Source organism: Equus caballus, chromosome 6, assembly GCF_041296265.1.
Source record: "Equus caballus isolate H_3958 breed thoroughbred chromosome 6, TB-T2T, whole genome shotgun sequence".
Lineage (NCBI taxonomy): Eukaryota > Metazoa > Chordata > Mammalia > Perissodactyla > Equidae > Equus > Equus caballus.
Genome location: NC_091689.1, coordinates 52796829 through 52823764, shown reverse-complemented (window position 1 = coordinate 52823764; position 26936 = coordinate 52796829). Strand labels below are relative to the sequence as shown.

The 26936-nt window shown below is 43.7% G+C and overlaps 1 protein-coding gene across 5 annotated transcripts in view; it reads right to left on the bottom strand.

The window, feature by feature from the left end:
• Positions 1-26936, bottom strand: part of ETV6 (ETS variant transcription factor 6) — a 223290-nt gene that overhangs the window by 9616 nt on the left and 186738 nt on the right. For all 5 annotated transcript variants that reach the window (XM_001501246.7, XM_023643133.2, XM_070269909.1 and 2 more), the window contains 2 exons: positions 12606-13151; positions 571-713 (listed from right to left, as the gene is read on the bottom strand). In XM_001501246.7, the coding sequence (XP_001501296.1) occupies positions 571-713; positions 12606-13151 (689 nt within the window). The remainder of the gene's footprint in view (positions 1-570; positions 714-12605; positions 13152-26936) is intronic.

Below are 26936 nucleotides of genomic sequence, written 5' to 3'. Positions count from 1 at the left end.
ACTTTCTACATCTATGCACTTTGACAGTTTTCCTAACTATGAAAGACTTTATCCTTAAATTCCATTCTCTCTTCTCAGTGTGGAAAACTGTGGGGCAATCATACTTCTTGCACTGTTTGCTTTTCAAGTAGATGTCTGAAAGTCAGAACGTAAGTATTTTCTATGTAGAAATGGGCTGTTGCGAACATGGGAATTTCTAACTGAGCAGAACAGAGGCAACACTTCCCAAAGCTCCCCTGTGAGTCACAGAGTCCTGGAGCGCTTCCCTGTTACCCAGTTCCTAATGACATGTGGGTGGCAGGGCCAGGTCAAGGGGATGGGAGTAAGGGTTACTCATAATGCAGCCCCATCAGACCGGGACATGTTGAGTTAACTGGCACCTGGCACAAGAAGCAAAGGGAAAGTGACATTGTTATTTCCTTCCCTATGCAACTAATTGCCCAGCGAGGAATAAACTAAATAATGACGGGAAGACTTAGGAAGCAGAAGACAGACAATTATCCTCCAACCCAGGGCCAAGGGCTTGCGTTTGGCACTAGTTGACAGAGGAAATACCTGGGGCCCTTTTACCTTATGGTTTCCCCACAGTCGAGCCAGTCCATTGGGATCCACTATCCGGAATATTTTGGATTCTTTGTCCTCCCATCGAATGAAGTTTTCGTACCGGCTGTCAGAAAGCAACTGATAGACGTAATCCCAAAGCAGCCTACAGTCTACAGGGGAAAAGGGCAAGAAAACACTGTTGAAAAGGTTTCTTGTTGAGGCACTAAGTACAAGAATCAGAGAGTAACCAAGTAACCGCTTTCGCCTACTTTGGATTGACTGTCTCATCTCCTTGTTTTACAGTGAGGAGACTCCGGCCCAGAGAGACCTGTGAGATGGTGTTGGAGAAGGGCGGCCTTTGACCTGTGGAGGCCTTAGAGACCACACAGGCCGAGTGCCTCCCTCCACAGATGGGGATACAGTGACAAGAGAGAGGAAGCGACTCGTCCATGGTCATGACCAACGCCTTGAACTTGAGGGAAGCCGCGTGAGAGATGGAGAGCAAGCTCCGACTGCAAACGAGTTGGCTCTGAAAACGGGTTGAAAGAGGCTGGCAGGGTGAAAGGGCAGAAAGAGCCCTACTGCCCCAAAGAGAGCGATGTGGTATAAATGGGGTGCTAGAAGATTCCCTGGGGGTTGGAGGGTGATACTGAATGGATAAAGTTGTGAAGACAGGGGTCGGCTAAAATATGGCAGAAAAAGCAGCATGATGTGTGAAACGCTGTGGGAAAAGAAAAACTACATGGCTTGGAGACCTTGACTGAGGGAACTGTAGCTTCCATGGTTTCCAGAAAGAATATGGCTATTCTCATTACAGCCTACTTTGGAGGTCTTTGAAATTGTTCTCAATAGAATCACTGTGGAAAGAAACCCAGTGCAAAAAACCCACTTTCTCCATTTGCAGAACTGACATTCAATGATTTGGTTAGACAACAGTATTTATTAAGTCAGTTAGTACAGGCCAGGCGCTGTGCTGGGCCTCGGCTTTTGGCTGTGGGTTGGTAAATTCAAAGAGAAGGCCCACACTGCACGTTTTCCCCTGGTTTTAGTGCTCTCTGGGTTTGTGCCTAAGGGTGCAGGGTTTGCCCTCTAGCAGAGCCTTCACAGGTGGGTGGGGACAGACGTGTATTTTGTAAGTCTAGCTGATGCTGGACAGGCCTCCAGATGAGAATAAGAGGCCCCAATTTCCAGATGTTCACTGTTGATTCTGGGAGTTTTGAGAGGCATTAGCCAGAACGGCTAGTAATAAATGACGAATTATTGAAAGCCAAGGACGTGCTCGGCACTTCCCATGCATTATTCTAATCCTCACTTTCCAGGCATTATTTCTAATCCTCATTCTCCATGCATCCTTTCTAATCCTCTAATGCCCAAGGTCGCTGCGGGTTGATGGAGCTCCAGGCTCCTGCTCTACCATGTGCTGACTTCCTGACGTCGGGCGAGGCCTGGCACACCTGGGAGGAGAGGGTCCAATCCAGATTTGAGATATTCTAGAGCCAACACATTCACTCCCAGGGAACAAAACACACCCTGCTCTGGACTATATTTACAAGGGAATTGAGTCAGGTCACCCTGGGCAAGTTTCTTATATGTCCCTAAGGCTCTTTCCTCATTTACGAAAGGACAACAACAACAATGCTTACTTCACGGGATTATTGTGTTAGCGATAACGCGAGTGAAGAAAGGGAATGAGGAGAATATTGAGGACATTTATGGGGTGCTGTTTGCAGGCACCGTGCTGCACGTTCCACAAGCATGGCTGCAGGTGACCCTCGCAACACCTGCGGAGGCCAGTGCTGCTGCTATTCCTGCTTTATGGACAAGGAAGCTGCGGCTAGAGGGCTTGCTGATTTACTCAGAGGGCACAGCTGCTGAGCGACACGTGTAGGGTGTAGGCTTTGAATGACTCCAAAGCCTGGCTATGCCACACCTCCTGATGCAATTTCTCTTCTTGGAGAAGCTGGTTAACAGGTACATATTTGTAAAATTTTAGGACTTTCCAGAGCAAGGTTTAACTCTGTGTAGTGTGTCCTCGGTGAAAGCCAGCTTTCTCTCTGAACAGCAGAAGGAAGGGACATAAAATGTGCCATTTTCCAGGAGGCTTAATCTTTCAAGGAACTACCGTTAAACTTAAAATGATCATAAATCTTTAGTGTCCCTTACTGAATCCTTTTTTCCCTGATTATCTGTGTCTAAAAGTTAATGTGATATGTGATTTATAGTGTTTTGGAAAAGGACAAGTGGTGTTCTACTTAAAACAATGACACCATGCTCCTAGACTTGGAACCCCACCCTAAGTGGCTGCCAGCCACTTCTATTAGCCTCCTACCTACCCCTGTGTTCTTTATTGCCAGAGGGTGGGCTGAGGAGGGAGAGAGAACAAGGGGACCAATCCTAGCATCATAGAGTATCTGAAGAAGTCAGTGTCACACTACTGCAGCCTGAGAAGAATCTAGCTCATTTTTAAGGCACTCGTAAGAGAACAAGTCTAGTTTCCAGGCAAAGCGGTGCAGCAGGCAAAGTGTCTTAATCCTCCTTGCCATCTCCTGGTCCTGCAACATTTTTACCACAAATGGAAAACAGAGAATTGAGCTGTGGCTTAACTGTCGAGTTCTGTCCTACCATCCAATGGCACGTTTTAATTTCCCACAAGCTCTTCCACCTGGAAAACACCTGATAAAACCAAATATGATACAAAATGCCAGTAAATTAGGAGGAACAAAGGGGTTCGCGTCTAACTCCTTTTCTATTTCCCCACAGGGTTACAATCATTTTTACCACAGAGTCTTGATGACACCTTTGGATTTGTCTGGATTGAGAATGTGACTCTCTAGAGTGTTCATTTTAATAAAATTTAATAATAAAAAACCCCACCCAGTTGTCTTTTGTAGTTTGCTATAAGGAAGTTTTGCTCCTATGAAGATGAACAGCATACGGGCTGTTCTCTGACCTCTAGCCCAACTGCAGCTAAAACTTAAGGGCATGGTTCTCTCCCACCCCCATCCCCATGTGCACAAGGACTTTTGCTTTCATAGTTTCTGATGCTTCTCTTTTACCGTCTTGGTACATTCTATTTCTCATTAATAGTGAAATGCGAACTGGACCATTTCTCCAGGTAAGAACTTCACCAGCACTGGGTACCATGCCGGTCTTTCAGAGGCAGCAAACAGCGACCTTTACATAAACCATTTACTAAAAAAGATCTAGAATTTTATCTGCTCTTTGGTTGGTAAATGAAGGACAGAGCTTACTAGAGATCAGACTTTACCTAGAAGTTTCAAGAACATTTGTATCTTGCAAACTTTTCCCTTTCATAAGTGTGAAAATAACCCCAAACAACCTGCCAGTTGATCACGTTAAATGCCATTTAACCCAGCAAAGCCAACTTTAGCTGAGTAATAAAAATATGTTGACATTCAAGGCATACTGAATTACTCAGTCACTAACAAAGGTAGCAACAGGAATTTTGTGGCATAAACTGATTGTTTCAAGCTCAGAGTATAAATGGCTTTTCTAACATTATTGTTTTGTTTCTTTAGTTAAAAATTATGCCAGATGATAAAAATAACTGCCTGACCACACAACGGTGTTTTTTTTTTTTTTTACAATTAAAGTTCAAGCCATAGGAGTTATTTTTGTTTTTAAGATTTCAATTGAATAAAAGGCATATCCTTTTTAGTTCCCTGGATCCTCGGGAGGTGTTCCCACAGCCCACCCACAATTTTTCAGCTTTGTCAAAATCCATGTCTGCACAGATACAATATTCTTTGATCATTAATGAAAATGCTTAATACTATATAATAAAACCCACCAAACTCTACAAATGAAAGTTCATCCCATTACAAAACACTTGAACGTGCATATGAAAAACAATGTATATCACAAAGCATTCATTAATCGTAAGCGCATTTCTCTTAAACTAAAAGGCCTTCTAGAAAAAGGCATGTGGGTATTTTAAACAAATATCCATGATTTGGATTGTCTCTTCCATGAGACAAAGTTTATGACAGGGCTTAGCTGGGGTGATGTGCCATATTCTAATTGCAGAAAGAGTGCTCTCTCTCTCCTGCTGGGTGAGGTACTCTGGGTATCCGCTGCTAAAAGGCATTGTAAAAAATCCCTCCTGTGGTTAGGGAGAAATATTTTCACTCCCACGTCTGTCTCTTACCAGAGACTCACTGTATAAGCTCACTAAGCAGGGACTGTAAAAAGATGGGCAATTCACACACAACCAATATGATTCCAAGTGAAAAAAAAAAAACCATGCTAGACAAGACTGATGGTTAAAAAATCTGAGTGGGCAACTCAAGTTATTGACAAAGGGAATGTTTAATGATGGTGGTTAATTGAAATTTCAGGCAAGCTTCAAAGAAAGTAATTTTATGTTCTTTTAACTGCCCCAGTGGAATTTTAAATGAAGGCCTGCAAACTGGAGTTCCACGGACATAATCACCAAGAAGAGGCTGAGGGACCCTGTTTCATTTCTTTAAATTTATTATGAAAAATTAATAAATTTATTTCAGGTTCAGCAACAGAACAGGTAAGTAACATGCAAAATAAAAGGCTGCTATTCTGCTTTATAGCAGTGGTTGTAAACTAGCGGCAATCTTTGCCCCCTGTGGGGTACTGGGCAATGTTTGGAGACAATTTTGGTTGTCACAACTGAGGTGGAGGATGCTCCTGGCATCCAGTGGATAGAGACCAGGGATGCTGCTAAATGTCTTAGAATGCACAGGACAACCCTTCACCACAAAGAATTATCTGGCCCAAACATCAAGAGTGCCAAGCTTGAGAAACGCTGCTTATAGAAACACGGGGTTTCCAATATGCAGGTGGCCATCTGGAGCTCAGTTTTTTTTCTCCCTTCCCAATTCTGTATCAGCCAACACCTAGAAGTAGAAAGTTGATAAATCCAGTGCAACCGACCCTGTATTGATACATAGAGGTGTTTTTACAATGGGCAATTGCTTGTGCTTTGCTGTGGCTTAGGAAAACAGAAACCATATGTGCACAGTGGCAAGCTGGGGGAGGGAGAAGCTAAGGAAAAGATCTACGCTTCCCGGCTTCACTGGGGCAGAGACCACAGCTACAAACAAGCTTGGACCTTTTCACCTCTGGTTGCATAAGGTGTGGAGCAAGGCTGGGAATTACTGGCATCTGCAACGCAGGCCTTACAGCTGAGATTAAACCCACAGCTGGAACCGAGTAATGCCCCCAGTGCAGGCTTTGCTCAGGTGTGGGGGCAGCCTGGGAATCTGCACGCAGGGACTGCCGGGAGGTAGGGACACTGCATCACAGAAATGAAACAGACTGGAATTTCCAGTCTCCTCAAGCCGCTTCTATTATTTCCCACCCAGCCAGTGGGCTGTTACCATTTTATCTTTTAAAAACGTTGTCCTGAAACTTCCTTCTCTTTTAGGGCTCTTTGATTTCTCAAGAGTTCACAGTGAAAAATAAAGTGCAGTGACTCAGAGAGTGTGAAAAGTCACAGCCACTTGGGATATTCCTGTCGGAATGAAGGACCCTCCCCTCCCGAAGGGTCTCATCCATTTCCCCCAAATATGGACAGTGGGCAAAACCTCAGAGGAGGTGAGAGGGAGTGCAGAAGTTAATCTCCAAGGAAATAGGAAACTAGGGTGCCTTGAAGGGGTGAACTCTGCAGGCCAGCATCACTTGAAACAAATGCCCCAGACACAGGCCTTCCTGGTCAACGCCCCGTGCCAACTCCAGGGGGGCGGGGTGCTGGCTGTGCCCACTGCTCTCCCCTCACTCTCTGTAGCCCTGGAGTAGAGCAAAGAAAAATGGGGCAGAGGAGGGACACTAATACTTACTAATTAACCTACTTGTGCTATATATTCACATATTGTCTCATTATTACTCAAAAGTGTGCAGAAATGGGTATTAGTCTTCTCATTATGATGAATAAGGAAAGCAGGCCTCAGGGACAAGAAGCACCTCTGCTTGGGAGACAAGGATTGGATTCCAGTCCTGCTGACTCCAAGAGTCCACACTTTCCCACCAGCCCACATTGCTTCCCCAGGAACGTCCCAGGCGAACTGTGGATCAGGACCCTTGTCCACAGCCCTAGAGGGCTCTGCAGAGGGTCATCTGCCTGAGATAATGCAGAATACCAGCTCTTCCAGCTGGTACTAAAACTCTGAGCCCCTCTGGCTTATGGAGACATCCCAGGACCCTGTCCTTTCTTTCCTCCAAACACAGATATTTACACACATCCACATGCGTGCAAGGGCGCAGACGTGCGTGCACACCCCCACTCCTTACCGCAAAGACCAGGGATGAGACGGCCCTCATCACTCACACTAATCCCTTTAGATTTCTCTTCTATGACGTCTTTTCCCCTTTAAGCCTGCTCCTGAGGCTCATTTATAAAAGAAAATAAAAGTCCATGAGCCTCATTTGAAACAATTTCACCAGCACTAAATACTGTTGGGGAGGAAGCAGAGATGGAAGCGAGAGGGAAGAGTACAGTGACTCCTCCCGGTCCTTGCAGCCCCTGAGGATGAGCCTCCAACTGCTGACCCTGGAATCTCAGGCTCATTTTTCCTCATCTGATTTAAGATTAAGGGCTTCTAGGATTGAATTTCTGTGCATATAAAACTCATCCAGTCAATAAAACCAAATCAAGACAGGACATTCTTCCAGTCAGGTGGCAAATAAGCAAGACAGGAGATGCGATGTCTCTTTGATAAGAATCTTTTTGTTTCTGTTAAAAATGTAACTTTGAGAGAGAATAAATGTTTTTTAAAGTCTCTTTAAGGATCTGAAAGACTGCCATGAGGTGTGTTATAAGAGGTCTGGCACTGAAGAGAACATGAGCGGGGAGAGGATTCTATGTTTTATCTGCCATAGGATCAACCAACTAATGATATCCTCACAAAGAATGAGGAAGCTCACGCTTGTAAAGAAAATCGAGAGACTTAAGCAAAAGTTGTGAGATGAGCACAAGAAAAAAAATATTCTCTACGTGGATGAGTCTTAGACTTCAAACAACCAAATCTGTACGGGCCTCTAAAGTCCCTACTTTTGTGTAGCAAATAAAGAGCTATGAATGGATTATAAACCAGTTTGCCAATGAGTCGTGCTTCCTTAGCAGATTTTTGGATTAAAGCCAAGGAAGGGACAAGCCGACAGGAAGTCTGGTAACTCAGGTTTTAATGGAATTGAAGAACTCTAAGAGAAAGCCAAAATGACTTAAAATTTTTCCTTTAAGACTTAGCTGTCTATAGTTAAAATCAAAGCAGGAGCTTAGTTTGCTTGATGGCTCACAGTAAGAGGGATCACTGCCTTATGCCAACTAAGATGCAAAATTTGGCATTTAGAGATGCTATACCCTATCACCTAGAAAAATGCCTGCCATGTAGATATACATGATAATTTCTGAATCAATGAATGATTTGACCACATAGTTCAAGTATGCAAAGAAACAATTTCTCTTACTTAGCTGTATTTCATTTATGTTGATGTTATTGTAACTACTCCGACTGGTCTGCAGTCTACAGCCTGCAGTCTACAACTCGTCTCCTTTCTCCCACTTGTTATTGTTCCTTCCACATGTCTTGGGCATGCCTCAGCCTCCACAGTGTGAGGAATTCCTCGAGAGCAGGGGCAGTGTTTTCTATTCTGCACCCTACCTTATGCCTGTGATTCCAAGCATACCCAACATGCACGTAAACAATGCTGGAGACCGGGGACAGCCAATGATTTCTGTAAAAGGCCAATTAGCAGATATTTTAGGCTTTGCTGGCCGCACATTCTCTGTTGCCACGACTCAACCCTGCCATCTCAGCACAAAAGCAGCCCCAGACAATACTGCGTGGGTGTGGCTGTGTGCTAATAAAACCTGATTTACAAAAACAGGCGGTGGCTGATTTGGCCCGTGGGCCGGGGTTTCCAATCCCTGCTCTAGAGTCCCAGGACAGAAGGAAACAAGTGAGTTGGAAAGAACACTGGACGGAAGCTCAAGGCTGGACTTTTGATGTGTCTGAATCTCAGTTGCTTCATCTGTAAAAGACCCTTCTATAGTTTTCAAATCATCAAGTTTTAAGAATGAATTTCAACATATACTGAAAATATGACTCATGACATTACCAGTGTACCTGATCACCACATGGTGCTCAATGCCAATATACGTGTTGGCTGTGAAACACATTGGTGACACACAGGCTGGCGACAATTTTGTGGGCCGAGAAAAATGTTAGGTTGACAGATGCTGCTTCCCCTCTGCACCCCCGCCAAGCAATCCCTTCCCAAGGTTAATAAATAGAAAATAAGCACAGAAAGGAGCAACCGGCTCACTGTTACATACACCATTGGCTATTCGATAAAAAATTAGAACCCAGGGATCTTGTCTCACTCTGCCCTGTGTTACACTCTCTCCCACAAACACCAGCCAACTTATTAAACTCAATAACAGTCCTTCTTAACCTTTAATAAATATACAACACCTTTAAAAATAAGCTATATGTTATACTTAAATACATCTAATTTGTGGTCTGTATTTAACCTGGCAACCACCTCTTGAATTTCCTTTATTATTTTAGTTTTTCCACAAGGTAAATACCTAAGCAAACTGTCATAACTTGGCAGGTAACCTCTGAATTGTATGATGAATCCCAATTCCAGAGATATTAAAAAATGAAAAAAAAAAGAATTGATGAAATATGATGGATTTTTAATGGCTGGATTCTTGGCTTTCCATTTCTACCTGAAATAGAAAAAATACACTGGGGCTTATCTTGCTTTGGAGTTTTCGCCATCTGGAATGACCTCTTTTTCTGTAATCTCCATTTGTCCGTGTTCTCAACATTCATCTCAGCCCAGCTAAAAGCCAGCCCCTCCACGAAGCCTTTTCCGACACCCCCACTGTGACCTCCTATAGCACTTAACAGGAGTCCTTCGAACACAGCATGTGCTGCAATTATAGCTCACTGTTCAGCTCTTTCATGACAGAGATTGTGTCTTATATCTCCTCGAACACTCACTCCCATGAAGGTAGTATAGGGCCTTAAACACAGAAGGTATCCAAATGCATTAATCTCAGCATAACTGAGCAAACTATATCTGAATGGATGAGAATTTGGCTTTACTTTTTGATCCACATTCATAAGCAGCGTTTCTATCCACACCCTCAAGCTACGGTATTCATCACTGCGACATTCAGCAGCGTCTTCATTTCTTTCTGTGCTGTGCTACTTTAAAAAGATTGAGGAACTAAGTTTTCTCATCTAACAGCTGCTTTGTAGAGATTTGAAGGGTTTTAATGGCCGTTCAGTAATGACAGAACTTTACATTGTATATGGGAATCATATGAAGAATTCGAGCTCAATAAATAGAATCCGTTTTACAAGGTTTGGAGTAGTCCAAAAATACACCAGAAGGGTTGGGGTGGAGAGACAGGGATGTCCCAAATGAAACAAAGAAGGCTGGAATTGTGAGGACTTCTCTTCAGAATCAAAACTAAGTGTTAGATGGCAGACTTTCCAACCGTCCCATTTCACCTCTGAGAAAAACAGTGCCTTTCAGTTAAATTAGTTAATCCTGGATTTAGTTAAATTAGTCAATACACACATCTGGAGATTTTTAAACTTTTGAATATACCATTAGAGCATTAATAATGAATAATTTTAAGGGATTTTATCATACTGAAGGAGTTAATGAATCTCCCCAAAGGATGTGGGCACTAGGGTCATTTTACTTGAATATTCTGACTTCCTAGAGTCATAAAGAAAAGCAGAGATTCCCCTGTTCTGTGTGTTCTTGAGAGAGAGGGCATCCATAGGCACCAAGGGTCCTTACTTGGTTGGTACAATATTCCATGGAGCTTCTTACTGATGAGACTACATCCATCATCCAACAATTCTGATGTTCAGGAATAAAGTTTAAAAAAACAGTGCAACTTTTAAGAGACCAATATTATAAAATTTACAAACCTACTAAAGAAGGGAAAAATGACTCCATAAAGTCTAAACAATTCAACTTTCTGGCTCTGTGGGCTTATCTAGGATTCCTAAGACATCTGTGGTGAAGAGAGCATCACAGACGAGGTGGACAAGACAGACCTTGATGAGGAAGGCAGGCCCCACGAGGCCAGCACTACAGACAGCAGCCAACCAGGCAGCAAGGACTGTCCTGCAGACCCCATTTACCCAACCCCTATTTGACCTCTGCTTCTCTGGGGCTCAGTTTCCTCTGTGGTTTCCCCTGTCCAAATGACCCTTCCAGATCAAATGAATATAGCAGTTAACCTCAAAGAGCTGTCCTGAGAACTATAAACAAGGAGAAAGCATCTGCAAAATGTCCAGTACTACTGTACAGACTATGTAAGAAACGAGACAAGAAGGGTCTTGTCTGGAAAGCACAAGACAGGTCATTTATATTATTCACAGTAAAATACTGACCCCATCCCCTTTCTCCAATTATCTGGGGGAAATTGATAGGTTTTGCCTAAGCTCTTTACCTCCTGTTGTTTCTTTTCTTTTGCTTATTAAAAAAATACTTACACATATGTAAAGATAGAATAATAATGTGAACCCCCGTGCATCCACCATTTAGCCATACAGCCATTAGCCCATGGCTAATCTTATTTTATGTACATCCCACCCATTCCTCACCTCCAACTCTGTGGGACCATTTTGAATCAAATCCCAGACACAGATAATTTCATTTTTCATAGTTTTTTAAATATATGTCATATTTCTTTGTCTTTCTATTGTCTTAATTCAACATTCCTGATGTAAATTATTTATAACAATAAAATGGAGGCAACATCAGAGGTGCACTTGGGGCCAGGGAAAAATTTAGAAACAAACAATTTAAATAAAAAAAGGAACAATGAGTCAAGGTGGAGGCAGTTAACGTAGCCTGTAGGACTTCGTGTTGTCATGCTGTTACGAGCCTTGCTCCATCCTGGGCTTCAGCTCCAGGAGGAGGGGACATTTCTTACCTTTCCTTGAACAGGTCTGAGCTCTCTTGCCTCAATGTCTCCCTCCTGCTATGGAACACAGAGCCACCTTCAGCATCGACTACCTCCCTGCAAGGCTTTCCTCAATTCCTCCAGTCAAAATGCACCTTCTCTTTGCTTTGCTTCCACAGCACCTAATTAATCCTAGCACACAGTAAGTACTCAATACATGCTTGTGCACCGAATGAATAGGACATACAACTTACTTCATTCTGCCTTGGACCTTAGTTAGTGGCTTTCACATCTGTCTCTCCCAGTAAACTTTAAATTCCTTGAGAAGATAGTTGTGGTAAATCAGCTCTGTGCCCCCTACTTCCTAATGCGTTTTTCTGTGGATAGTAGGTGCCCAACGAACATCTCATGAATGGAGAGACCCTCTAGGTAAACAGCCAACCTCGCCACGTGGTTAGAGGATTAAGCTTTTGGAGAACGACTTCATATAAATCATGGGCAGACTAGCAAAAATACAATGTGTAGAGTTTTTCACTGGTTTCCACTAGTTTCTCGTTTCAGGGAAGCAAATTTGGGCTTGTCATCATAAAAGTACAAGAATTCGGGAGTGGTTTCCTCTGTCCAAACGACCCAGCAACACCTGCCTCCAACACCATAATCCTGTTTTTCTCTCCTATCCCCTCCCAAGGTGAAGGCCACATTGAGTTACTGCCCACACGATGGAATTACAGGCCTGAATCTGAGACAAAGGTTCTTTATGCTGCGTCTGGTCATTAATTAGCTGCTGGAAACTTCAGGACAGGGCCATTAACATGCTCATAAACCTTTTATTTTAAATGTTTTCGCTTAGCCATGATTCTGATGTGACTCTCCTTGTAAGCTGGATGTAGGACATTTGTTTCTTAACATTTCTGAGGCTCATTAACTACTCCATCCCAGCGGCTCATTAACTAGCCCATTAGGGATTTTGCCTCATCCAGGCAGAAGCCTCCACTTGCCCTCACAAAGCCTTTGAGGGCACCTAATCGGGAATGGTGTGAAGCTAGCTGCAAGGCGCTAAGGAGAGAGCCGGGCTTTGTCAGATCTCCCAGGAGGCAGAAGTGGCGGAGAGAGGGGAGGGCTCACTCACCTGCTATTCTCCCAATGGGCATGGCATGCTCCTCGGGCGGGGAGACGGAGACCATGATGTGATTCATGTACGCCAGGTCTTCCCGATGGGAGAGGTTGATGGGTTTCCCTTCTCTATGCAGCCCGTCCTCGGAGAGCCTGGACTGTTTGAAATCCACGGAGTGCCGGGGGTTCAGGATCAAAGGGTGCATGATGGGACTGGGCATCAGCTGGATCACTCGTGTGTTCTCCTGCCGGGGGCTGGATGGCTTCTGGTGGGACTCAGAGGACGGTGGGCAGTGATTGTTCTCCATGGGAGACACTGACAGGGGGTAGGACTCCTGGTGGTTGTTCTCCTGGTGGAGCCTCGGTCCCTGGGCCCTCTCGGCCGGGGAGAGGCGGCGGATCATGTTGTCCAGGGGGGACCGGAGGGGCCGCTGCTCGGGGTCAGGAGAAGGCCGGTGATTTGTTGTGATGGGTGATCTAGAACGGTGTAACAGTTCAATGGTGGGAGGGTTGTGGTGCACACTCTCCACTGATGGCCTTGGGGTCCTCTGGACACAGTTATCTGTGGAGCAGAGGGGAAGACAATCACAGAGCCCAGTGAATTGTCGGGAGAGGGACCTCACCGCGGTTCTAAGCGTAGTAAACTGCGGAGCACGTGCGTGTGCACTGTGGCACCTTTCTTCGCAGCACGCAGAGTGGCTTTCTCACTGCTTAAAAAGAAATTAAAGTGGACATACTTGAAATTCTTTTCCGACTGCTGGACAAGCTAAGAATGTCTGCAAACATTCCATTAATCACCTACGAGTGGCTTATAAACCCAAGGAAGCCAAACTTTCATTTATCATTTTGTTACTTGACTCTTCGAAGTGGCTTTCAGGGTCCTTAAGGGTTTCTCTCCAGATGCTCTTACTGACATATTTTCATAACCAAATTTTCATATTCTCTACCTCTAGGAGTTGTTATTAGCGATAATCATCAGCATAATAAAGCAATTACTATATTCTAGGTACTGGAGCATATAGTTTGAAATTTACAACATTCCTAAGTAGGAGATACTAACGACCATTACTCCTATCTTACAGGTGATAAAATGGAGGCATAAAGAAGTTAAGACACTTACCCAAGGTCATACAGCCAGTTAAGAGATTAGAACCAGACCCCAGTCAGATTCTAGAGCCTATATACCCATGACAATATCTTCCACTTTGCTGTGTAGAAACCAGGGGAAAAAGTTGTATCAAAACCTGCACTAAGCATGAACACTGGGCCAAATTTACAGAATGACAGTCTTGTTATACTTGAGAGAACGTTTAGGATCACCTTGTTTCCCAGTGCACAGACCCTAGAAATGCTGAGACAGGTAGAGGGAAGTAAGAAGGAGGAGGGACAGATACCCTTAATAATACCTCCACTCCATCTCACCTGAACGTTCAAGCTGGTGACATTTGAGCAAGGATGACATCAGAAGTGCACGTAGCTTAGCAACAGAAATAGCTCTGTGGGCTGGGTGGAGGGAGGGACCAGCACTCACGTGGTGTTAGGAGTCCCTGCTAAGAGCAGGAAGGACAGAAATCTGCCTAGAAAAATGGAAAATGGAGCTTTCTACAAGGCCCCACACTCATCTTCTTTTTTTTTTTTTTTTTTTTTGTTGGTGAGGAAGATTGGCCCTGAGCTAACGTCTGTGCCAATCTTCCTCTACTTTGTATGTGGGACGCTGCCACACCATGGCTTGATGAGCAGCATGTCCATCTGTGCCCAGGATCCGAACCTGCAAACCCTGGGCTGCCAAAGTGGCATGCATGAACTTCACCACTGTGCCATCGGGCCAGCCCCCATATTCATCTTAGTGAGGTTTTCTCTGGCCACATCTGTGCCCAGAGCTGTCTTGTTCTGGTCAAAGACTTGTCCATTATTCTAAGTGAAGCAAGTCAAAGATATCTCCTTTGTCCATTATGACAATATCTATGTGAAGAACATATGAAGGGGATCTAGGAATCTGATAGGGTTAGTAAACAGAGATGGAGGTGGTGGTTTCTTAAAGTTTTGCACAGAGTTAACAGGAAAATGGAGACTGCATTAGATCTCACTTATCATACGAGACAGTGAACAAAAGAAATATTGTTCATGAGCCTTAAAAGATCATCTGCTTGAAGGCACAGGGCTTATTTTGTAACTACTGTATAGCCTGCTGCTATGAATTTAAAAAAGTGCTTAATCATTGGATTAGCTATTGATAGGAGACTGGTTTAATAAATTATAGTATCTCTCTAAATAATGGAGAACTATGCAGCTATAAAACGGAGTGAGGAGTCTCTCAACATTCTGCTAAGGACTGGTTCTGGGCTCTATGGTTTGATAGCAAAAGAAGGTGAAGTGTATAAGGTGTGCAAGCACTTTTCTATAAGGAAGAAGGGGATTCCAGTTTCAAACATGGCAGAATGGCTTGCATTGGATTAACCTTCCTACATAGAGAAATGATAGAATCTGGATAAAGTACATTTATAAAAGTTATTGGAAGGTACTAGAGAAAACTGAAGGGGATTTCACTCTTAAAAGAAGGGAACTACACAGAATGAAATCCAAATTTAAACAGCTTTCACCCTGAGGGTCCTCTCCAGTCCATGTAGTGTGGGGCAGCTAGAAAATGAACAGAAAGCTGTTTGAGATGTCAGGGAAGGGAGTGTGGACCTGTCAGAATGGCAAACATTTGGGAAAGCAAATCCCATAAAGGAGGGAGCCTCAGAGGGAGTAGCCAAATTGGCACATAAAGTTCCCTCAAATCTTTAACATGTGCCCCTGAACAGCACATGTGCAGGGGGAACACTAAGGAGCTGAGTGAAAAGCAACAGCTTTAGGTTGAAAGACATGAGCAGAAATCTCAGCTACTGGCCACTGTATTAAAGACAGAGTTCAGAGTTTGAGTCCTATCAATGAAGGCTCTGGAAACACCTCGGACTGTTTAATACCTCAGAACGAGCACACCTCAGCTATGCTGCAGGACAAAGGGATTTGCCTGAAGCCTAAAGGTAAAACTGAAATAGATATGCCCTAACCAAATGTAAGACCAAGCCTCTGAAAGTCGAAAGTGATTGGCTAGTCATTTAACTGCCTGTTAGAACAAAAATCAACACTCTGTAGAGGAATACAACACAATCCAGAGTCTCTACAACGTGTTATCTATAATGTCCAGCCACCAACAAAGATTTTCTAGACATGCCAAGAAACAGAAAAACATGATCCATAATCAAGAGGAAAGGCAGTCAACAGACACAGACTCTGAAATAATCTAGATATGTTGTAATTAGCAAAAAAGAACTTCAACGTAGCTATTATAAATAAGTTCAAGCACTTAAGGAAATGATGGTCATAATGAGCAATAACAGGCAGAGACTGTCAGGAGAGAAATGGAAACTGTAAAAAAAAAATTCAAGAACTGAAAAATATAATATCTGAAATCAAAGGCTGGGCTGGTTGGACTTAACAGATTGGAGATGACAGAAGTTAGTAAATTTGAAGAAGGATCAATAAAAATTAAAAACACACAAACAAATAGATCCTCAGCGACCTGTGGAACAATATTAAATGGTATCATAGACATGTAATTGGAGTCCAAGAAGGAGAGAATAGAAAGAATGGGGCAAAAAAAAATTGAACAAATAATGGTCAAATTGTCCCCAAACTTGGTAACAACAGCAACAAATGTAAAGATCCAAGAAGCTCAGCAAATCCCAAGTAGGATAAATAACAATGAAAGCTGCACCCAGGCACATCATAGTTAAATTACTGAAAACCAAAATAAAAGAGAAAATCTTGAAAGCAATCAAAGGGAAAAAAAAAAAACATATGTACATGATACACCTTGTACAGGGGAAAGTTATACTTATTATGGCTAACTTCTTTTTAAAACACCTGGAGAGAGAATGCACAAACATGTACACAAGAAAGATTCAGATGGGGGCCAGCCCGGTGGTGCAGTGGTTAAGTGCGCACATTCCGCTTCAGCAGCCTGGGGTTCACCAGTTCGGATCCCGGGTGCGGACATGGCACCGCTTGACAAATCATGCTGTGGTAGGCGTCCCATGTATAAATTAGAGGAAGATGGGCACGGGCGTTAGCTCAGGGCCAGCCTTCCACAGCAAAAAGAGGAGGATTGGCGGCAGTTAGCTCAGGGCTAATCTTCCTTAAAAAAAAAAAAAAGAGAAAGATATGGATGGAGACCTATAGATTGAAAGTGACTTAAGAGACACATAAACCATTTACAAAGTGTAGACCCTTGTTTGGATTCTGATTCAAACAAACTGTAAAAACATTCATGACCCAGTTGGAAAAATGTGAACATTAATAGGATATTTGCTGATATTGAGGAACTATTAGTTTTCAGTGATGTGATGGTTCTGTGATTGTGATTTTATAAAGGGTCCTTATCTTCTCAGACTTGTACTGATATATTTATGGATGAAATTATACATCTGGGATTTGCCTTTAAATAATCTGGGATGGTGAAGCAGAGAGTACGTGAGGCACAGAGGAAACAAGATTGGCCATGAGCTGACCATCATAGCTGGTGATTGGTACATGCTGGTTCATTATACAATTTTCTCTACTTTTGTATAAGTTTGATATTTTTCCACTATAAAAAGCTTTTTTTTTTAAAGTGCCTAATCAACCTTGCACGGACACAGGTTGGGATGACAAGTACTAACTTCCTCACTTTAACTCAAATGCAAATAACTGTTTACAGGGTACTGATTAGGCCCATGGAGTGAACCTTAAAGGCTGAGATTGTTAGTATGTTAGAAATGATCTGCAGTCTTTTGGGAATGAGGCAAATATTCTTTTCATAGCTAGTATGGATCTCAATTCTTCTGTCCATAAAAATGAATTTATCTTTTATCCATGGCTCGCTTTTCATTTGTCACAGAACATGATCATCATAAGCAACTATTCAAGACCACTGCACTTGGAAGTTTCATATATTTTCTCTTAAATGCCATTTACAGGATGCGTCCCTTTATTAAAGCTTATTAAGGTTTAAAAATACTTAAGGATGATGAAGACCATGTATTGAAAAACACTATTTCCTGAATCCATTTCCCGTCTTACAAATTTCAAAACGAACACAGGCGTTGGCCAGTAGTCCGGTTACCTGCAGGTTTTCTTTGATGTCTTGAGCTTCAAGGCTCAGTGGATGGGTGTGCACTCAAGGCAAGCCTTAGGAAGTCTGGGAGGACTATGAGAGGAAGAACTTTCATGCCAAGGGTCAAAGAGGAACTGATGTAATGTCCTGGAGAGATTTCACTCTCTGTTCCTGCCCAGATCTTTGTGAACAATGAAGGAAGGAGACAGTGCTCTAGATAATCCAACTCAGATTTTACTTTTGACTCAGGATCCGGGCAGGAACAGGACTTGGAGGAGCTTGATTTATTTATTTCTCTGCAGACACCACTCAAAGAGGAAGTACTTGATGAAGTTGATAACATTAATGGTAGAGAACTGGATCCAAGGGTATTTAATTCCAGGCTCCTGGTGGTCTGGGCACAACCAGTGTCGAGGCTGAAAGGCCTGCAATGAGATCTTCCAGGCTTTGTTTCAGTTTACAAGGCATGTGCCCACATACGACGTGGGCTACGACGTTCCGACCCTGCTGCCTGCTGCCTCTGTTATTATAAGTTGGCAGCAGGGTATGGAAACTTAGGAGACCAGAGCCGGCAGGCAGAGAAGCTCCGGACACAGGAAATGCACTGAGCGGACAGTGGGTGCATTAAATCCCCCAGATGTAGGAGTCTTCTGTCTAAAACAAGAAGATTTTTTTGGTCTGGCCTTGATGTCTGGCTTTGTTCTTGGTGAACTGCCCAGCTGGAAAACTGGGAAATTATCCACATTGCCCTCGGTCTGAAGGTCTTGATACGGGAGGGAAACGCTCGAGGAAGAGGGAGGGAAAGCCACACATAATTAGTCACTGTGGGCACGGAAGGAAGGGGGAAGGGGAAACAAGACCAAGGACTGGGAGGGAACCCAATATAGTTAAAAGTGTTTTCTCATCCCAAACCTTTCTCTCTGTAGACCTCTTTTAGACACAAGTAATGCCTTCTCACTACCAAACAGCCCAAGATAAATTAGGACTTTAAATGTGATGAATACAAAAATAGGTCTGATTTCTTTTCTCCTCCTCTTTCCTTTTACTTATTAGAAAAGTTTTGCTACTTAAAATTCATCAAAATTTGACCCAATTTAATCACGTTATAAATAATGAATAACTGGTAAACCTAAAAAAAAAAAAAAACTGCCTTTGGTTAAAGTCATGGGTTTTGACTAGGAAATTTCCAGGTTAGAGCAAAGGCTAAGATCAAGTTTATATCTCACATACCAGGACCACGTTTCCACTATCATGCTTTCCCTAAGGCCATGGATGATGATAAGAGAAGAAATTAGGCAGGGAGATGCAAATCAACCCAGCAGGTAACTGTCACTCATCGGACTCAGTCTACTGTGCTCCACATTCCTCCAGAAAGGACCATTTCCCAGCACAATTTTGTAAAAGATTAGTGGGAACCATGAATGGTATAAAGAGCTATATAGAAATTAAAGTCTCGAGGTCCTGAGGTGAAATTCAAAATAGATTTCTCATATATACACTTAGGTTCTGTCACCTTGTTATGGGTTGAATTGTGCTCCTCCACTCCCTCCGCATTCATATGTTGAAGTCCCAACCCCCATTACCTCAGAATGTGACCTTATTTGGAAATAGGGTCATTGCAGATGTAATTGGTTAAGATGAGGTTATAATGGAGTCAGGGGGCCCCCTACTCCAATACGACTAGGGTCCTTACGAGAAGGGGCATTCGGACACATAGGGACGCATGCATTTGGAAGGGGACCATTTTGCCATGCAGTGATTACAAAATATGAGTTGAATCATCAAACCTTCAGTGATGTCAACCATATTTCAAGTGGTGTCTTGGATGTAGAAAATTCAAAGAGTAAGAAAATGTGGTCCTTGCTCACGTGCTATCATAGTCTAATGGAAAAGGCATACACGTAAAAAAAAAAACAAAACAAAAAGCTACAAGTGCTGAATAAAGAGTCAGTGCACACAAGGAGCACGCTTTGTGAAGATGAAGGCCGTGATCTACAAGCCAAGGAACCCCAAAGATGGCCAGCAAACCAGTAGAAGCAAGGAGAAAGGCAGACTCTCACAGCCCTTAGAAGGAACTGATCCTGCCTATACCTTGATCTTGGGCTTCCAACCTCCCGAACTACGAGAAGATAAATTTCTGGGGTTTCAAACCACCCAATTTGTGGAACTTTGTTAAGGAAGCCCTAGCAAACAAATACATTCCCACCTCCCTTTCTGACAAGTTCAGCCGAGAATTTCCACTGCCCCTTTGCCTGCCCATTTCAGCCTATTTATCTCAATAGGCTGCCAATGTCACTGACTTCCCTTGGAGGGCCGAAAAGAAAACTGCCCTAGTTTGGAATGTGTGATTCACAGACATTTGAGGTCATAAACAATAAATCCTATGTAAGCTCCTAGAACTGTATAAGCATTTGGTGAAGGGGGCTGAAAGAAACAAAACAGGTGAATAGGTGACTTGCAGGACTCTGGGGCTTAATCTTCATTTCTGTGGCTTCCAAACCAAACGGCCTCCAAACCGGCTCCCTCTGCTAGTAACTCCGTACAGAGAGCGAAAGCAAGTCTGCATGGGGCACAGGTTCATGCTCCTGGCTGTAAGCTGTCCTTGTGCTTCCCAGGCAGCGTAGAGGAGTCTCCTTCAGTCTTGACAAAGCAGCACAAAAGAAGTGAATGAAGAAATCAGGGATCAGATTTCAAACAAGCCAATTAGACCCGTGGGGGTGAGCCTTGTGAGTCATCACAGGAGGGACGGGGTGGCACAAAGATAAGGAGAGGAGCTGGAGAAGGGAAAGAGCAAGATCAGGTCCACTGTGGCTTCCATCTCTGGAGGTGAACCCAAACTGCCCCCAGTCCCCTTATCGTCAAGGAATCAGATGGCATTTCCCTGGGGGTAAGAGGAAGGTTCTTGAAGACTTCCAGACTACCTTGGGAGAGTTATTCATGCATATTAGGAATCTCTTGCCCCTAAAACTTCTGGCTTAATAAAGCCAGCTAGGCTGAGGGCTAACAGCCTCCACACCACTCGAGGAAGCCTAGGAGGCAGGGAAGGTGGGCAGGGCCTCCCTGAAGGTCAGTGAAGACAGGCCCTGTGCGCCATCCAGTGCCTCCAGGCTTTCCCATCCCCGTCAAATGCTGCATCACGGGCAAGAGTCAGAGGGCAAAAGGTCACGCTGCCCTAGAGCCTGAAATACGGGAAGCAAAGCAGGAAGAAGAGGTGCTGGAGAGGAAAGGAGGAGTTAGAGAAGAGTGGAATGAGGCCTAGTAAGGGGGAAAGGTGTTCACTGGTGCCCTGGGGACAAGAGGAAGTCAGGAGCTGGGCCTGGTCTTCCTCTGGTGGGACCTCATTACCTCCTGCCAGATCCAAGAGTCACAGAATGGAAAGGGACACAAAAAGGTTAATCTTATAGTTGTTAATGTGAGAGGAGACAGCCAGAAGATTAATAGGTCCCAAGGGGGTCGCAGGGGACCCACAATTTGCCAGGGACTGCGAGGCAACATAAAGTAAAGCACTGCTCATTTTCAAAACAGGCTGTGTCCTGAAAGTAATTAAGGTTGGCACTTTCAACGTATTTTCCCATAGAAACAATGCTACAGAGGGCGCCTGGTTAATCCCTGAAGGAGCTCTAAGATAATGGCGTGGGTAGACAACAAGCCCTTCCTATGTCCGGGAGGCACAAATCTGGTGTTTGCACAAAGTGCATGCAGTTGCAATAACGGGAATGGTTAAGAAAACTGGGATTGGAGGTAAGAAAAAAACCAACCATCGCATAACAATGTGAATATACTTAACGTTACTGAACTGGACACTTAAAAATGGTTAAGATGGTCAATGAGTATTTTATTAGAACTAAATTTTTTAAGTTTAAAAAAAAGAAAAAACCCACCAAACAGTGGTAAGAAATATCAAATAATGATAATGAACATTTATTAAGTGCTTGCTATGTGTTAGGTGCTCTTCGAAAGGGCATTTCCCATATTACCTGATTCCTTCTCAGAGCAATCATATTCTATAGGTCCTGCTATTTTCCTTCTTTTACAGATGGAAACTGAGACACAAGGAAATTCAGTAACTTGTCTAAAGGCACACAGCTGGTAAACTGGGGAACTGAGATTTGAGCCCAGGTGGTCTGGATCCAGAATGCACACACACCCCATTATGCTCTCTGGCTCCATCATGCATTACACGGTTAATACGATAACAAAGATGTCAAACCCCAGTCAATGGCCTTCTTGACACTTCATTCATGTACATCATTCCAGCAAGACTAGAGAATTGGGGAAGTTTTTAAAAGAACCATTAATAGGATGTGGCCTGAGCAGCTAGAAAAGTTCATCTACCCTGGTGCCTACTCAGCAGTTACACGGAGGGGCCGGCTCCCAAGGAGAGACCTGCAGTGAGGGCCTGGTTCCCAAGGAGGATGCCAACCAGCGCTTCTGCTCTCAGAAGCCAGTGCCTGACTCAAAAGCCACATCTCTCACAGGCTGCAGGATTTTCGTCATGCTAAGTCCACTCATCCTGAGGCAGTCAATGATCTATATGGGTTAATTTAGTCCAAATTAGTATGAGGTTTTAATATCATGAATTGAAGACATACACTGGTGTCTCAAAGTTATCTCTGACCTTTTTTTTGGGTTTAGATTTGGCAGTTGCAAGTACTGTGAAGCAGAAAAACTATAAGCAGGAGTGCTGGTACCTGCCACACTGGACCCCAGTCAAGGGACCAGACTTGGTATTCTCATCTCCACAATTCTACTCAACATTCAATCATCTGTCCCATTTTGAGGGTGCTTGCCCAAAACACTTTAATAAAAATGTTCCTTTGGTCAGCTTATTCATGCTGCAGTGCAATGAACACAGGCACTGGAGTTAAGGGGACCTCACAGCTGTGTGATTTGGGGGCATGTTACTTTACTGCTCTTAGCCTCCATTTCCTTATCTATAAAGTCGAGATAATATTACCTTCTTTATAGGGTGGTTGTGAAGATTAAATGATTTAAACATGTAAGGGCTTAGATCAGGGTCTGGCACACAACAAGGACTCCATAAATGTTAGCTATTATTTTGCTATTATGAAGCAGATTCACATACCTTGTCTTTAATTATCTCACTAAAGATGTATAACATTTCCTTCCTCCAAAGCAGTCTTTGGGCACTTGGATTTGGGGGCTGTGTTGGGGGTGGGAGGGGTAACATCCCTCAATAAAGCAATCACATAAATGAAACTTCTGTGGGCCATCCCAGAATGCAAGCCACCCTCCCCTCACGAAGAAATGATTTCTCTACTCACTGGGCCATTACCATGTGCTCCTTGTAAGGAGAATGGAGATCAACAGTATTTCGACACTTGACACTTCTCATCATCACTTACAAAGTCCACGCCCACCTGGTGACAAAGAGCTGCCCCAGAGCAGAACTTTCACCTTAAAACTATGTCCACGGTTGCAGAAGCAACCACAGCACTACATGTGTGAATATTGGCAAATTAGAGTGATTAAAAACCACCTCCCAGTCTCTCAGATGGGGCATAGGAGGAGAGAGGACTGGAGAGCTGCAGTTACAGGAGGGTCCCCCAAAGCAGTCATAGGAGGAGAACGTAAGAGAAACTGACCTCATTCCTTCTCCCTGCAGACTTACGCGTGTCTGGTCCAACAGGGGTAGCTCTGCAGAGCTGACCCCATTTGGAGACTAGCCCAGACTGAAAGCACACTTTATATTGCTCAAGGAGCTTCTACGCAATCACTATTGAAGTAGTTTTAACACTAAAAGACAAGTGGCAATCGAATATATACTTTGGGACAAAGCCGTTTTGTAAATTATTCCATGGGAGCCCAAAGTAACTAATTTTGGAATCTAAGGTGTCAAAAGAAGTTGATACTATAACTGTGTGTGACAAAATAAATTTATTTTAAAATCATCTGAAGTCTGAAATTTCTAAAAATGTTTTGCCTCCTGCTTTTGGTGAAAGAAGTAGTATCATTATTTTTGTCTCCTTCCTACATAGCTATCTACCTAACGTCTAACTAAGTCATATTATGCAGTTAAAGTGAGTCACAATAATCAAAGAAAAGGAATCCACTTAAACTAAGATTTTCATTGTGAAACGAGTGAATGACGATGCTTTTCGTTTGACTACTAAGAGGGGTAATATTATTAATAGTTCTTGATAAAGTGAGACAAATGAGAATAGAGCAGATGTTCAGCTGTTTCTGAGCAACACCAGGCAGGACATTGTTACGATTTTCTGGATTTTAGTTACCCAAGACTCTGAAGGTAGAGAATGTGTCTTATTCATCTTCATGTCACCCAGGGAGCCTCAGACCTTGGAGAGAAAGTTAGGATTTGAGAGCTGTAAGAGATCTGAGAAACTTAGCCTTTATGATTTGTTCTGGCAGAATGGAGGGTGAGAACCTGGTTTCCTGACTTCCAGATCCCATCCTCTTAAAAATTTTATCGAAGCTGACCACGTGTCCCAGTTTGTCTGGGCTGGTCCTGGCTTATGCCTGTTGTCCCGGCTTACTTATTAACAGAGTCCGGTTTCACCGTCAGAAGTGTCTTGGTATGGATGAAAATTTATAAGGTTACCTTAATTATATAATATTGCCTTCCTGTCCCAGAACTAAGTACGGGAAGAGAGTAGAATGCCGGTTCTCCGAGACTTAGGTGCTAATCTGAGGACTGCTTCACCCAAGGCATGACACAATTTCAGAACAGTGTACATTATAGGGATAATGAAAGTTTACAAAATAAGGGTTTGAATTAGCATGGTCCCCTTCATCTCCCCTCAGAGCCTGGAGGGGAGCCTCTGAGCTAACACCAACTTCCTAGCTTCTGGCGCTGCCATGTGGCTGCTAGTAAGGAAGGTGAGATTTCAATGTAATGTACTCATATGGGACATTTGCGGGGAACTGTTGCTGGATTGAACAAGATACATTTGTATTGTGACATAAATTCCCATTGTGAAATTATGAATGTCTGGACTGGTTAAGTCAGTGGCAACGATGAGGTGAAGTCACAGGGGGCTGAATGAAGCTCTGTGTTTACATTCACTCTGCATGCCTCACTGTGCCAGGCTGCTTAGGGGCTGAGTCGGGTCCTCTCTGGAATGCCTCTGTTCTTCTTCCATTCTGTCATATTTATTTCTCTGCCAAGTCCACAGCAACACACTTTTACATGGTACTGTATCCCCAATTACGTAAAGTAAGTCCTTGGGGATGTAATATTTGATAGGTGTAATTTCACTTCAGAGACTCTCCCTCTTCAGGACCAGATCTTTCTGTATGTTGACATACGCCCAGATTAATGTGTTCCATTCACAAGTGAATGTAACAGCATTGATTCCAGAGACAATTCATGTTGAGCTTGGTATTTTTCTATTTGGTGGAGAAGAGAAAGAGGTGGGAGGTGGTTGGAGGTAGGGAACTTGTACTGGTTCATCCACTTCTCTACTCGTCCCTTTGTCACCCATGGCGCCCATAGATCTGCAAGTCTAGGGGCAGGCAGCCTCTTCATATCACCTCCATGCCTTGCACGGCTCTTCTCATTTGATACCATTTGACGAAGACCCGCACTTTCCCTTCTCGTGTGTCCCCTGACTCATCTGAGAGCATGCGCCGTGTCTGAAAGGTCTGTACTCTCAGATCTCGATTCCTGGCTGACGGCTTTAAGGAACGGTCTCTGAGAACACACTACTTTTAAGAGCTGAGTCTGAAGTAGAGCTAACTGGTCCACAGGGCGATGAAGCCCTTGACCTTGGCCTCATTAGCTCCATTCTTTTACCTACGGAGCTCACCACCACCACCATCATAACACTTCAGAGCACAGCTCATTATGGCGTATGGGACAGCACATCTGTATTTACTTGGTTTGAGAGTAGCTCTGAGAGTAAGCCAGCTTTCTCTATTGATTAGCGCCTGCAAAGGAGAACCACAACAAACACACCTACTTATGAGTCAGACCAGGCCAAAGGGAAAAGAGGAAGGATTTGTGATGGGGTGAGACCAAGCCTCCAATCGCATTTGGAGAGAGAGAGAAAAGAAAACCTCATCACACCCCGTTTGTATCTGAAGAGGCAGGCCAGTAATATGACTCTCGCCTTAATGTCAAGCTTCAGTAAACCCACCTCCTCTGCTGTGGAGTAGCTGTTGGCTATTACGCAAGCCGGGGTACATACGTACGTACGAGGCAGGAAGAGCAAAGAACTGAGAAACCGAATTGGGGGTGGGAAGCAGCTGCTACATTTAGCGAAGGTGAAGCTAGAGGAAGAAAGGATGAGAGAAACAGGCAGGGAGCATGCAAGCAATGCTCTGTTTATCCTCCCGTTTATCTTCCGTCACAGAAGTGAGGGGACCTGCTGTGAAACACTTGGCACAAGGAGGAGATGTCAGGTGCCTGGAGGCAGGCTCTTTTGTGAAGTGTTAATTAAGAAAACAAATAACTTCTCATTTTTTAATTTGCCAACAATAAAACAAAAAATAGTAGCCCTCCTCTTGGGGATGATCAATTTAAGGAAATACTCCAAGGGACCAGGGATTTACGGCCCTTAGTAAGCTGGTCCTAAAAAAAAGTTTAAGTTTAAAAAAAAGTTCAAGTTGATGTCCCCACATCTGTTGTCTAACCAATCCGGGCAGGAAGACTTGGACCACAGGCTCCTCAGAGGCTCGATGCCTCACTGTTCAACGGAATGGTGCTCAAAGTAAGATTTTTATACCCTATTTCTGTACCCAAACCCCTGCTTTGGAACTATGTCCAGGGCCACAATTCAATCCTGGTTTTTTGTTTTGTTTTCTACCAACGACTTTATGAGTCCTGTGACTCACAACCAAGGAGAAACACCTGGGACATCTGAAATAAGTACTTACACTGAGTGCACCATAAGAAACTGCCTTTGGTGCAGGAAGAGGAAACCCCTGGTCCACCACAGAGTTCACAGGGTTTTTGTCTTTTTTCCTTTCTTCATCCCTTTTTTCTTTTTTTTTTTGGTGAGGATTGTTGCTGAGCTAACATCTGTTGCCAGTCTTTCTCTTTTTGCTTGAGGAAGATTGTCGCTGAGCTAACATCTGTGCCAATCTTCCTCTATTTTGTATGTGGGATGCTGCCACAGTGTGGCTTGATGAGTGCTGGTGTGTAGGTTCGTGCCCAGGACGCGAACCTGCAAACCCCAGGCTGCCGAAGCAGAGCATGCGAACTTAACCACTATGCCCCCGGGACAGCTC